Source organism: Bombus vancouverensis, chromosome 14, assembly GCF_051014615.1.
Source record: "Bombus vancouverensis nearcticus chromosome 14, iyBomVanc1_principal, whole genome shotgun sequence".
Taxonomy (NCBI): Eukaryota; Metazoa; Arthropoda; class Insecta; order Hymenoptera; family Apidae; genus Bombus; species Bombus vancouverensis.
In genome coordinates this window covers 8,281,461-8,295,817 of record NC_134924.1, presented here as the reverse complement: position 1 = coordinate 8,295,817, position 14,357 = coordinate 8,281,461, and the positions used below count along the sequence as shown (strand labels likewise).

The 14,357-nt window shown below is 43.3% G+C and overlaps 1 protein-coding gene across 1 annotated transcript in view; it reads left to right on the top strand.

The window, feature by feature from the left end:
- LOC117154464 (nephrin) overlaps positions 1-14,357 on the top strand; it is a 99,730-nt gene that overhangs the window by 81,901 nt on the left and 3,472 nt on the right. Inside the window, exons 9-11 of the mRNA XM_033329483.2 lie at positions 6,669-6,799; positions 12,053-12,212; positions 12,556-12,903. Coding sequence (XP_033185374.1) covers positions 6,669-6,799; positions 12,053-12,212; positions 12,556-12,903 — 639 coding nt within the window. The remainder of the gene's footprint in view (positions 1-6,668; positions 6,800-12,052; positions 12,213-12,555; positions 12,904-14,357) is intronic.

Below are 14,357 nucleotides of genomic sequence, written 5' to 3'. Positions count from 1 at the left end.
TCGTCCTAATAAATCTTTCGATTGAGAATTGTAAAGCCACCAACGTACACCATGGTAAATATCCCGATACTCCGTCGATTACGACTACAATACAATGGAACGTTAGCTCTGAATATCCCTGCCACGAACTTGGCTTGGTGGTCTCTTGGTTTTGTTTATAGTTGTTGCACCATGACGCTATAACTGTACGCCACTTTTGTTCACACACAGTCAGCAAACGTCATTACGAATGCTTTTACGGAAATGCGTAAAATCGATCGATACGAGCTTCCCATATCCTCGGTCGTCCACCTCATCCCTTCTTTGTCTACACGCTTTATCACGTTCCACCATTCACCTCCATCATCGAATGACGATCCTGTTGCCAGCCGCAAAGCGAAACAACCGTCCCTGCTTTGACGTTGATCGAATTATTTACTCAACATGTTTTCAAGATACTCTTCACGCTGGTTTTTCCGCTCCATTCCGTTCACGGATTCTTTGCGTCCAACGAAATGGGAAAAGACCGAAGGCATATGCGTAAAGCAACTTTCCCAACAATTGGGCGGTTTCCAGGAAAAGACGAAAGAACGGATGAAAACTCATCGAGAACAGTCGAGAGATCGAAATAACAACATGGAAATTTAACAAACTGCAAATGTCAGTGTATCTCGCGACAAATAAAAAACACGCCTGTCTGGCCGCACTTGAATAGGAGAGAAATTTGACAGGTGCTACAGTACCGGAAGTTCTCTTGTCGGGAAGTAACTTTACGGGACTTTCACGAGGCATCCGATGTAGCGTTTTACAAGCAATAAGAACGACTAGGTAGCTTTTAGGCTTGATACTACGATCTCAAGATGACTTCTTGATGTCTCTGCTCGTATCGCTCGTAAGTACCGTCCAAAGTGGCAAGTTTATTTTAGCTGAAGAATCTCTGCTGTCTAGTAGTGAGAGCAAGAGTTAGAGGCTACCGCAAAACGTATGCTATAAAAACTACAAGTTTTCTACCTTCTTCATGCTCGTACAACTTTGGTAAATTCCCCGTTACCTGCTGACTAGATAATCGTTTCTAAAATCCGCTTTATTTAGCAACTGATTAAGAAGAAACGCGATAAATCGAGCGCGTAAGTTGTGCAGAAACATCGATAATGGTATAGACACAAATTAGAATTTAACGACAGCTACGTTGCCAGTAAGTTGTCCCAGGATCTTAGAAACACGTTTACGTCGGTACTGCTTTACCATCGTGATTAATTAATTAATTAATGCACAGTTCGTAAACGATATCTGTCGAATCGTTATCTGTACCAACGTGGCTCGCTGGAAATCTGCTACCTGGTTTGGCAATTTTGCGGTTCGAGCTTGCTCGTGCTTCGACTTCGTAGTATCGATATTGCGGTCGAGTGGCCAATTTACGAATACCTACGAATCTAGTGATTTACGACCGATAGTACCGAGGGCCAAAGCAGTAACCCAAACCAACGTAACTCGTCCAGATAATCCAACCTGCCGGACAAGAACTTACAGGGAGTGCTCAACTTTCGATGAACAAAAAGAAAACGGATTTAACAAGATCATTGCGATTCACCGGCTGGAATTTACTCTTATATCCAATCATAACGATCCGCCAAAGGCAAACAGGAAAATTAACTATATTCTCCCGGGTATTATGTGTATAATCCAAATCCAATACGTCTTCGGCCTTCGAAATATAACTTGGAAAAATATTACCTGATCGTCGTTCGTTAACGTATTTGCTTACACGATTTACCCGCTTCTTCATCTCTTGTTCGAAGGTTACCCGATCATTCGTTCCAGCTTGCTCCTATCGTAACTTGTTACTTCTATAACAGGGAACGTTAATTAGCTTCGTCGAGGAGCAAGCTTCGTTACAATCTGAACGAAACTATAAATACAATCTTCTCCTCTACATCTCCATGCTTGAATCTTTGAAATTCAGAATTCTTGAATTTACAAGTTTCGAATTTTCGAACGTGTCAATTGCAAATTTAAAAAGTGTTGAATTCACGGTTGAAACGTAATCACTTCAGCCGGTAACTGTACCGTAAAAGAAGAAATGTTGAAACCCCACGTTGACGTCGTCGAGGACGAGAATGCCGACTAGGAACGATAAATCGTGGCATTGTCTCCGTACGTTGAAAAGCCATTATCGAATCCCATTATTCGCACAGCTAAATGGCTTCGTTTCGGATCGTCCCGCTATCTGACGATTCGATACCTGCAAAATACCGCCGAGGAAATTTCGCGTTCCCTGAATCGTTAAGCTTCGCCGTTCACCCCGATCGACCAAACTCTAAATTCCAACTCTGTCAATTTCACGATATCGGCGGACATTAACGGCCTGCGTTCCTAGTGCAACCGAGATTCGAAATTTAATTAAAATTCATAGTATCGTTGCCGAGAACAGCAATATTTTCATTTTACAATCTTCTCAAATGAAAGAGCGCGATTCACGCTGCTTTCATTTCTCCCAATGACTGTTCAAGGTGGAGACAATCTCTACGTCACCTGGGTACGTGTAGTCGAATCGAATTTCGTTAAAGAATTCCACTTAATTCGAGAATTCTAAAAACGTTACTAATTCGACAGGTGTCGCACGGTGCTTGCGTAACTAATAGACGTGCCTAGACTAATTCCGTACGTATTGCAAAGTTTCAAAAGTTTCGTAGGAGGTTCTGTGCGTGCCATGACCGATGAGATGACTGATGGCTCGGCCGTAACGAGCCACGAAACGTCAACAGAGAACCGGACATCATTTTAGATAGAAAAAGTAACGAGCGTAATGACCGATGCTTCGCGTCTATGTGCATATACGCAACTTCATTTATAATCGCGTTAATACTTTGATGAAACAACATCTTTTTAAAATCGGTGCATAAACTATGGTGCAATTTTCCACGAGTCCAGAGTTAGAAATTTACTGCTGAGACGGTCAGGAGACGACCCAATTAACCAAGACAACTACATGGATTACGTTGGTTTTTATGTACCGTACCGTAATGACGCGTTCCAAAAGCACTGGAGCCGTTAAAGCACGGCTTTAAAACCCATGCTTATATTGCACACGAGTATCTTCTTTAACGCGTTGCATTTTCCTCGTGTACGTTACTCTCTATTCGCCGTTCCACCAGGTGGATTTTAATCGAATGTTGTTTAATTAATGCAGGAAGTCAAGTTGAACAGATGCGAACAAATACATATTTCAAGAAGATTCACCGGTGAAATCTTCTCGTTTGGCAACCCGATTCAACTTGATACTTTCTGCCGATGACCTGCGATCCCTCCACTCGTCGACACTCGGCCGACACGTAATCTTCCCCTGCGGGATAGAGTCTTAAGGAAAGACAGAATTCTTCTTTCTTTACGAATCGATTCGATCCGATTCGAACCATTGAAACATTTTCCGTTTTCTTAAGATCATTTCGACGCAAAGAAATTCAATACCGTGCCTCGTTCTAATCGATCCGTAACCATCTAGGCTTCGACGCGATATTACAATTTTTTTTTTTTTTTCATCGAACGAAAACGAAAGAACCGTACCATACAAAATTACACTCGTCGTTATCGGTGGAATATCAGCAATTTCGTCGGCGGCTGGTTTCCACACGTTTCCCGAGGATCAGGAAAGGATCCGTTGGATCTGCAGGACACGTAGTCTCGGTCTAGCTTTCAGGGCCACGTATTCATTCTCGATCGGATAACGCGTGTTCCATCGAGCAGACTTTTCGAAAATTTCACAAAGCACACTAAGGCGCCAATATCAATCAGATTCATCGCGTGATGAGACAACCGAGCAACCAAGAGAATTCCGGTCGACGATATCAAGTCCATCCATCGGCGAACGCTGCAGAATTCATATCGCGAAGTGACCTCTCGTACAGGCCGATAGTTCGGGACCAATCCGTGCCTGTCTGCCTGCGTCCTATCTCGCATTTTTGTTTTCTTCTTTCATTCGAACGGTTGCTTCTTCTCGTCACTCGTTTCGTTAAAGGTAAGGCGAGTGTAACACGCGAAACGTTACTCACGACTCTCGACATTTAGCAAAGGAAATAGAGGAAATGTAAATGCGTATGTACGTATAATATTCGCAATCGCAACAATTACAATACCCACGAAACTTTACAGAATAACCCGTCGCATCAACTGTTGCTAAACTTCTCCCTCCGAGAATTCGTCCAGGACGCTTCTTCGAGTCTCTCTCGATGACATTCGGCCCGTTGTTTATTCGGGAGGCTAAAAGAGCAAAACTGTGTCAGCCACGAATACATGCATGTAACCACGGTATATATCATTGGCACGATCGAAACTTTGGATCAAACACACGCGGCGACCAGCAACTTTGTCTGTATTTCGTCCGATACATCGATTTGTCTACGATATGAGCGATCTATTTCACTTCTTTGAAACGCGTTTAATACTCTCCGCGTTTCTTATGTCCCTTCGTCTTTATTTCTCTCGCTGCGAAACCCTATTTCCCTCCAGTTCCTCGCACATACTCTTTATCAGAACGTTTCGTCTGGCACCGGCTTTGATGAATCGAATCCGGCCAAGAGAAACCTTCGCAAACTCTGCAGGGTGTTAAGACGAATAATGACTACATTTCGAGTGCCAAGCTTGCCTCTGTGACAGCCGTTTGCAATAAACCATTGTCTTTACTTTCCCTCTCTCTCTCTCTCTCTCTCTTCTCTCGTTCTCTCTGCCTCGCATCTTCAATATCTAGCCAATAAAAACGAGAGAAGCGTAAAACGTGGCAAACTCTTGGCGTCGAAACTACCGAAGATGTCGTTGGTGGACGCATCTAAAGCCGCGCATGCAGCAACTCGTACGTAAACCACATCTCTGTATTCTTTCGATTGCACGTTATAATCCCTTTACAATCGTAGCTTGGATTAAAATTAAACCTCCGAGAATAGATCGATCCTGTCATTACATAGAATCAAACAAATAAATACGAGTATTAATTTCGGAAAGAGAATGACAAGCGGGAATAACGGATTTCAATTTTACGCCGTCAGTTTTCATAGTCTGGCGACAAAAATATGACGAAATATTTTTATCCGCAAAAATACGCATAATCGCGGCTTATCGTGTCACCCGGAATAACCACGTTACATCTGTCTCGTATAAAATCAACGATATCGCAATAAAAATGTAACTTTCGCTATTTGATTCACTGTAAAATCCCAAGACTTCGTTATACTTGAGAATATACAGTCGCAACGACATCAGGTAATTTTTCGACAACGCTCGTTCTCTCCAAGCAAGTAATTGAGAAGGGAGATAACAATTTCGGATTCCCTTCGTTTGTTCTTTAATTGCGCGTGTCATCAAAGGACGGTCACTGTCGTAGAGTTGACTTTTTTGCGCTCGCGTAAACGAACCCTGCTCGATGAATTTCCATAAGATACGTGTGCTTAATGAAAATTAACCCGAGACTGACCTCGTAGTTCGTTTACGATAGAACCACGCGGCTTGAATTTGCGTAACAAGCAACGCGTTACGTACACCTGGCTGTGTTTTTTATGTTATCCAACTATACCTACGTATACGTACGTACGTTCGTAGCAGATAAAAAAATTGTACGCGATTATAAGAATAATTCGAACTATTAACTCTACCCCTGTGATCATTATGATTCGAGCTATAGTTGAGTGACAGCTCGTTCGGAGTAACCGCAACCAAATAGGTGCATTTGTTTAATGGGTACACGACCGATTCTCTCCGGGACTGTAGAGACACGGAACAAGATTCGCGGAACCAAGATTAGCGTAAACTTTAAATGCGTGGTTGTGCACACGTCGTTCGTAGAGGATGTCAGAGTTATATGCATCTGCACGTATTCTGTGAATCTGAAATCGTGCTGCTGGAGCTGCGACACTGAAGTACACATTGTGTCTCGCCGCGTGTATGCGTAAGGTAAATGCATGCGAAACAGCTTCCTACAAGCGCGCCGATCTACGATTTATTACATGACCGAATTACCGATCACGTGAGAGATATAAGACGTAGTTGGTTCGTTACTTCTAGTCCCGTGGTTTCTTCCAATCGATATTAAACTTTCTCGTTGAACCGTTGGTATTCCTAAAGAAAGAATAAAATATTCACAAGATGCGCGTACATGAATTTTCGATAAATCATCGCCGAAGGAAGAAAATGAAAATGATCTTCTTTGATATTTGCTACGTTCGTTACTATCGTACCCTCGATATGCGCCCATCAACATGGTAGAACCGATTAAGCACAGTATCGATGCATACAGAGAATCGTGAGTCACGCAAAGTTCAATAACGGTTTTCATCGAGCTGGGAACTACGCGCGATAAAACGTTTCCCGTAATTCGAGTGTGACGTTATTAACTACGCGGTAGTTTCGAGTTTCGATTCCGCTGCGGCGCGACTCGATGTTCACTTGGACGTATTTCGCGTGAACGAAAATGCAAATTTCATTAAACGAGCCCCGCTAATGCCCGAATATTATTGCACCGTGGCTTCGATGAACTCTTGATTCATAAATACCATGGCGACAGATGCGCGACAAACGTAGATTTTCAGTTACCATGGTTGCGGTTGCGATCAATCGCTCTCTTCTTTCTTTGCGATGATCTCGAAAAAAGATAACCGTTCCAATTTTCGTTCCACTCTAACGTTCACGTTCCTGTTTTTTAGTTGCCCCTGTCGTCGCTCTGAAGATGGGCTCCTCGTTGAATCCAAAGAACATCAAGGAAGGCGACGACGTTTACTTCGAGTGCAACGTTAGGGCGAATCCTAGAGCTTACAGATTGACATGGTTTCACGAGGTACGTCCAAACAATCGTTGTTTCTCGTTCTTGCGCTATTACATCCGCGATATTCTCCCGAGAGGAAACCGAAAAAGCTAAGAAACTCGTGAACTTGACGACGGTCCGCAAAGACTTTGGTTGTTCGCTCGAGAACGTACACTTCGGGCTGCGCTGCCGTGCCAAAAATAAAAACAAAGAGTTGAGAAATATTGTGAAAAAGCTATTCGATGAATCGACACGGAAGTGAAATTAAACCGATCGGCACAAACTGCTCTTCGCATTTGCTTTCTATGGTGTTGTCGTAAAAAGGCGATATGTATGCAAGAACGTAAAACAACGCAATAATTTTGTCGCGCAATAAAGTCCGTAAAATCGAGAGAATCGTGGTATAACGGAAGGCGAAAGAATGACCCGACCTACAGTTCGAATAGACGCGTCGGATACGTTGTTGGTCCTAGTTTGCATACGGAGTGAAGCGTAAATTCGTAGCGACGCGACGCAACGTTACGTGTTAAAGCGTGTGTAAGTAACGCGTCGAGAGGAAACATGGCCGCAAGAAAGCGACGCGACGGCGCTTATGCGGCCTGGCCGTTCCTTTTCGTCTTGACTCGCGAAAAATATCCTGAAAAACTCGTGACTCGCACCTGGAAAGCTCGAGCGTTATCTCCGGTCACTCGAGGATCGTCGAGTTAAGCCTCTTAAGGGGGATTATGCTTTCCATCATTTTCTCTGCCGGGTCGGAGCTTTCCCAAGAGGTCGGCGAATCCTGGAAGCATCGTACTAAACCCCTCCCTTCCGACGACGGCATTTCGAGCTTGCGACGCCAGTTCCGGTGATCTCGCGCGAGCCTGTTTGCGTCGAACGTCGAGAACCACGCGGAATTAAACTAAATAGGAAAACTAACTGTGTCGGATCAACCAGTCACGCTAATCCTTGTCAAAGTCGGCTGCACGATATTCCTCGGATCGTTTTTTCTGCCGTTTCTCTGTTAAAGCAAAAGAAAGAGGAAAGAAACGAAAAGAAACTTTCGCGCGATATCGCGATCCTGTTCCGCTCGTCTAAAGAACAATTTTTTATTTGAAGAAGTAAGTTAAAAGAATCCATGAGCAGCACGAAAACAGAAATTTCTTCAAAATATACTAAATATTCGTTTTACTCGCGTGTAATTTCGAAACATGACGATACTCGAGGTAATACCATTTCCTAATTTAACGTTACGCGTGCGATTCTCCCTTAATATTCTCGAGCACTAATAGCAAGAATTACGATCGAATGAACTCGGATAATCGAAAGTTCGTGAAGTCGGATAACAGAGGGAAAAAGTTTTAATAATAGGACGTCTTTCCAAGGAATATGATTCAATGCTGGGTCGAAGAAGAAAGTAAGAGAAAAATTCGGTGAATAAGTAACAGAGTTTAAAAGTCTCGGGAAAGAGTTTTCGTCGGAGAAGAATACTCGCGAATGGCAATGATAATTTCAAACGTCTCGAAGCGTTCGGGCTCCGTATGTGCATTCGTGTGCACTCTGTCGAAATTATTGTAAATTTACGAGCTGCCGTTGTCACTTCCCGTCCATTCGGTAACCCTCCACCCTCGCACAGTCCGAAAACCAAACCAATAAATTGCCCACGAATCACCGGGCAGAACCGGTTTACCAATCCGTAAAAATGTTCGCGTAAAAACGTCCGTGCGATGAAAATTTCCCATCGAATGAACGACACGTATCTAGCATTGCCGCAAGTGTTATCAAAATTTCAGACTTTTCATCAAAATATTCGATGGACGCGACAAAAGCTTTTATCTGACGTCGAAAATACAAGCACGGTTACAAGCCCTCGTTGGAATTAACGACGCCTCGAGTTTTCGACGTAAAGGTGTGAATCAGCCATCTACATAAATACACCACGCTTCTGCGAACAACGCTCGCGATCTGCAATCGATTTACGCTCATCTTTTCAAGAGGAAATTGAGAAAGAAGAGAGACGCGAAACCAGACTAGTTCGGATGTTGATCGGATGTGCGTGCTTCTCATTGTCAGTGATATGTTCAACGGCAGATCAGACCGAGCTGTGATGCGCGGCTGAAACTAAATCCGTCGGACGTGTTATACCAAGGCAAACCTTCCACCGATTTACCTATGCTACATTGCGGTGTGATGCTCGTATTATCGCAATGCTACGCGTTAAATGTCATTACGCGCACAATGTCACCGCGCGTTACCGTGCTTGTTCCGCGATGACTTTTCATCGGTCGGTCGCAGTACCATCGCGTCGTGAAGCGAACGATAGCGACGTTTCTAGACTTTCCTAAAGCCACATTTTGAAAATAACGTTAACCATGCTTTTTTATTTACTACATTCACGGTATACGCGAGTTTCACAGGTATCAAACTCGACAACATTTGGTCGTGTTTCACGTATATATGCATGCGTGTATGTATGTGTACAAATATGTAACTTTATAAAGTCGATCGGTATACCGCGTATCCTCGCTGCATCTAAATAACAAGGGCGCGATATACGAGATTTTTTAAAATCATTTCCATGTTTCTTAAACTCGAATTCTCTTGAATGGATTTGAAAAATTCCCATAGCATCGAAATCGATCGCGAACCCTTTATCGCGATATACGTAAATAAGCATCAAACGAGATGCTGTAAAATCCGATTACTGTTTTAAATATTAGTACGTCGCAATTATTCTACCTTGATTAGATCTGGATCGACGGATTGTCGTTGTATCGTGTTCCGTTTCCGAAGAAACATTCAGTGCATCTGTATGCATACGTCGCAAAATTCTTTAAGATTAGTAAAGGTATCACCGAGAAAGGAATCAAAGGATGAAGAAAGCTTGCTTATGCTTTATGCATAATCTGACAGATAAGAATACGGTAGGTAAGTTGGCCGGAAGACGCACGTGCCGAGATATTCCACGAGAATAGGAGTTATCGCTCTTGTCTACCGCTTTTCTGGCATCCGTTTGTAATGCAAGGAAGCAAATGTATTCCTTGCTTGCCACGAATACGTATTATTGTTCTGACATGAATGCGAATATTTAACATCTAATGCAGTCACGTTACGTTATATGAAAATACAGGAATTCGAGGTAAAATGAAGGCATACCGTGAAGAAAGGAATTGTTTCGAATATGTACCTCGCAAACCAGCACGATACTTCTTTGCTCGTAAAGCAGCTTTACTATATTGTTTTTACGATGTTTCGACAAGGGATAAAAGGGAAACGTTACAAATATTGAACGTACATAAAGCGCGAGATAGCATAAAACGTTGTGCGTTCGACGGTGCATACTCCGTTTCGATGCACAAACGCTTGTGATAACTGTTACGTGGAAAGGCATATTGCTTTCCAATTCAAGATAGTTTCGAGTTGTTCTTCCGCAAGTTCTTGCGTTGAAGGCGAGGCGTACAATTGGCACGTGCAAGTTTCCGCATATTCCTACGAAACCGAATGAAACGGGTACGTCGCTCGTCATATTACGTTTCTGACAACGTCACACCGTCTTGGTCTTCTATCTCTGCCAACATCGTCTCGCGTCTTTATTTATTCTTCCAATCAAATCTTGAAAGTATGCTAATACGAAGATAAAGTTACCCCATTTCTACGCGAATACGTTTCCACGCTGTTTGAACACATCCAAAGTTGTCGATCTAGTTACCTTTTTATTCGCGTGAACTAAACACGATTAATGACGAGTTGCAATTCGGAACTTACAATTAGTTAAAACCGATAACAGGAACAAGCGTACACGCCGAATTAGTTTCGACGCTACTCGGATAGAGTATGTATTAATTCCAAGGTGATTTGCATGGAAACCTGTCAAATTTACAACCAGAGTTTACTACGTTTCGTCTCTCTCTCTCTCTCTCTCTCTCTCTCCCTTCTCCCTTTCTCTGCTGGAATGCCTTTGCTGGAATTTAGCAATGGGTAACAACGAGAAATACGATTTATCGAATACAGGAATTCAGAAAGTTTTTTCGTTAGGAACGGGAAAAATCAATCGAGTCGAACGAGTTATGGTTTTAACGATGCTTCGTCGAAATATTCAAATAGTCTAGTTGCCATGAGACATCCGTGGGTATATACAACGTATACATATAAAGTTCCCGAGGCAACAGGAATAATCGAGTTTCCGAAATTTCCACCCATCTACGGCCTCCATTTTGCGTGACACGCCTTGGGCCGCAATCTGTGTGCAAAGCCTTTGCCAGAAAGTTAAGGGGAAATTATAATATCGCGCGTGGCCATGTGCATATATGTGTGCATGTGTACGTGTGTGTACAAGTACGTTTGCATAAACGGAGATTCGAAGAAGAGTGTAGGACGAAGAGGTGCGAAAATCTGCCCGCTAGTGGGTGTATACAAGTGCGTATAATTCGTAGACGCGTGGTGGAGTGTATTCGTAAACCAGTGGCCAGAGATGAGTGTAACGACAAGAGGTTAGACAGAGGCGCGCGCGCGCGCGCGCCTGTTTGAACATACGTAAAATAACGAGCAGGTACGAAAGGAGAATGAAGACGGAGAATTGTACCCGAGTAGTATAAATCGTAAATTCCCTTTGACCAAGTCCACGAAACGAGCGACAATTTGCAAACGGAACTACGTTGTCTCGTTAGCAACGTTTTCTTCGTTCGCGGCGAAGAAATTCAAAACGGGCAAGAACAAAGTTCAGCGTGTTAAACTTTCTCTGTTACTTTGATCCTTGTGAACCTTCATCATTCGTACGCAATCTGTAAACAGAGCGAGAAGAAATTGCTCGACTGCGGTGGGAAAGTACACGCGGAGCGGAGATTTAGCCAGCGTACGTATCGTATAGAATTTCGTTCGTATTTGAAAAACTCGCACATTCGCCAGAGATTTGGTAAGCAAAGTTCGAGCGAGTTTCGAGTGTGTTTTTGCTACGAGGTAAATTTTGAATCTTTCGCGCGTATGACAGGCTTTATGGTTGGATAGGAACCGGAGAATGTACCAAACACTGTACTAACTTTTCGAAGCTCCACCGACCACGTCGCTAACTTTTCCCGGTAACCGTGGCTGAGAAGACTTAACTATGTATGACATACGCAACAAACCGTGAACCGTCTATTCGTCGACTATCTGCTCTTCCTATCCTTTCTCGTCATTTCAATCTCTCTGCAACATTTTTGAAAAATCTCGTCGTTAAAGACGAAAGTAACGGATGCCGATTAAATCGAACGAAATCTCAAGCGACGTAGCGATTCTTTGACGCAGGATATTCTCCCTTTGTTTATTCAGGAAGAAGAGCTCCATTACAACGTTACCGCCGGCATAGTACTCTCGGACCACTCTCTGGTACTTCAAAGTATAACTCGAGAATCCGCTGGAAGGTACACCTGCATGGCCGTCAATGTCGAGGGTCGTGCTAGTTCTAACGTAGTGAACCTCGAGGTTATGTGTAAGTATATTTTGCCGCTGTTACATTGCCCAATCATGAGCCAGAAAAAGATATTTTATCTGGCGAGAGTTTGGCGATAAAACTCGGCTGGTATACACATTTCTTTGCTAGTTGCCCGGATAAGTCAGCTTTTATTTTCCTTTATGATAGTGCACGCACTCTATTCTCTCCGAGATAAACGCAGCGCGAAATAAATATTTTACGCCAGTCTCGCAGTGATCCTTCGTTTTTATTAACGGGCAATGTATCGCCGCAAGTGTAAGTGAACGGTGTAAAACGTGAACGGTGTAAAATATCTAAGATACATCGAGCATATTATTCATAGTTGTTGTTTTTATTACAGTCGCTCCTGTGTGCAAACACGTTTTAAACTCGGCTGGTTGGAGGTATCAGAACGCAACTCCACCACCTCTCAACGTTCCCGAAGAGGTTCACGGTGCCTTAAAGCACGAAACCATCAGCTTAGTTTGCGAGGTTGACGCAAGCCCAACCTCCGTCTCCTTCCACTGGACGTTTAACAGCAGCGGTGATCTCAGCGACATTCCGTCCACAAAGTATTCTAACGAAGGCACCTTGAGTAGACTCAATTACACCCCATCATCCGATATGGATTACGGAACATTGGGTTGTTGGGCTAGCAACATCGTGGGTCCCTCGAAACAACCATGCATCTACCAAGTGATCGCTGCAGGTTCGTCAGAACTCGTTTACCATTTGTCACATCGCGTTCACGCGTATACGCCGATCCTGTCGTAGAGAGCGTTTTGCTGGAAATTTTATACGCAGTCTCCGCTAGAATATACTCGTTTACGGTGAGTGCGCAATGCACTGACATTCGAATTACAGTCGATGAAAAACATACTGATCGAAAACCGATCGGAACGATGGAAAAGCAGGTAAAATTACTGCCGAACTTAGCCGAGTTCGCGAAATTAATTTAGTCCGTATCGCACCTGTAGAAAGATCGATAGAGAGGTGTGCTAAACTCGGTCAATAGTTCTCCGGCGATTCAATTTTAACTCAACTTTAACGTGCACTGCTTGCGATAATTGGACACATAATTTATTTTCGGTGGAGGAGCAACGTATTTCTTACGTTAGTAATTATCGGGTAATCTTTTATCATACGGCGACCAGTATACGCCCCGTGTGAAACAGCACGGCTCGCTGGGTCCACCTCGCCGGCCGAGAGTAATTAAATCGTTAATTGTAACGATAATGCAAGGCGGTAAGTGGAAACGCCAGCCTAGTCGCGTTCGAGCGTCGAGCATTTTCTTCCCCTGACTAAGTTGTTACGTTTGTCGAGAAACGGAAGCAAACGGCGACAATTAAGATTCTGATACGAGTACGCGTAAACGTACAATACATTGTACGTACATTATGTATATTAGATACATATAATATAACGTTATACGAAAGATAACGATTTTCGAGGTAAATCATCGAAACAATTTGCGAATGCTCGCTCTCGACCAAACAAAGCATAACGCGCGTTAGAAATATGCTCTTAAATAATTTACAAGGTGCGTACAAAGCTAGAAAATGAAAATGAAAACGCGTAGAAATAAAAGTACGGTCGGAAAAGGTAAGGGTTTCAAAAACGCAGCAAATCTGTTTTATCGTGGCTCCACTAATTTACGCTGCTGCAAAGGATTATTTTCGTTGCGCGTTATACGGAGAAATAAAAAATGAACTACAACGACCGAACTGTCCGACGCCTGCGCAAGCTTTTTCAAACTCCTATTTGCATACAAGTGATCTCGTTAATGCAACACCATCGCCGATAATGACGATCGTGCGACATAATTTCATTGGTCGTGAAACGATGAAGCATCGCGTTCCTATTCTCGTTGCGAAATAAAATGAAGTTGCGCGAACCGCAACGCGACTATGCCACTGTTTTTCCCTTTCCATCGTCGTACCGCACCGCACCGGGCCGTGTCGAGCAAAATTTTGCTGTTTGCAATAAACAATCCTCTGTCAACACGCGTGCTCGTTCTTTTCAAATAAAAGACATTTATATATCCCGCTGTATATTTATACGTCCCCGCGGTAACTCGTCTTGTTGCTATAATCGTATTCATCGTAAATACTCGTGATTTCATTCGAAACGTTAAGTTACGCGCGATCGTTCGTCTCGATACGT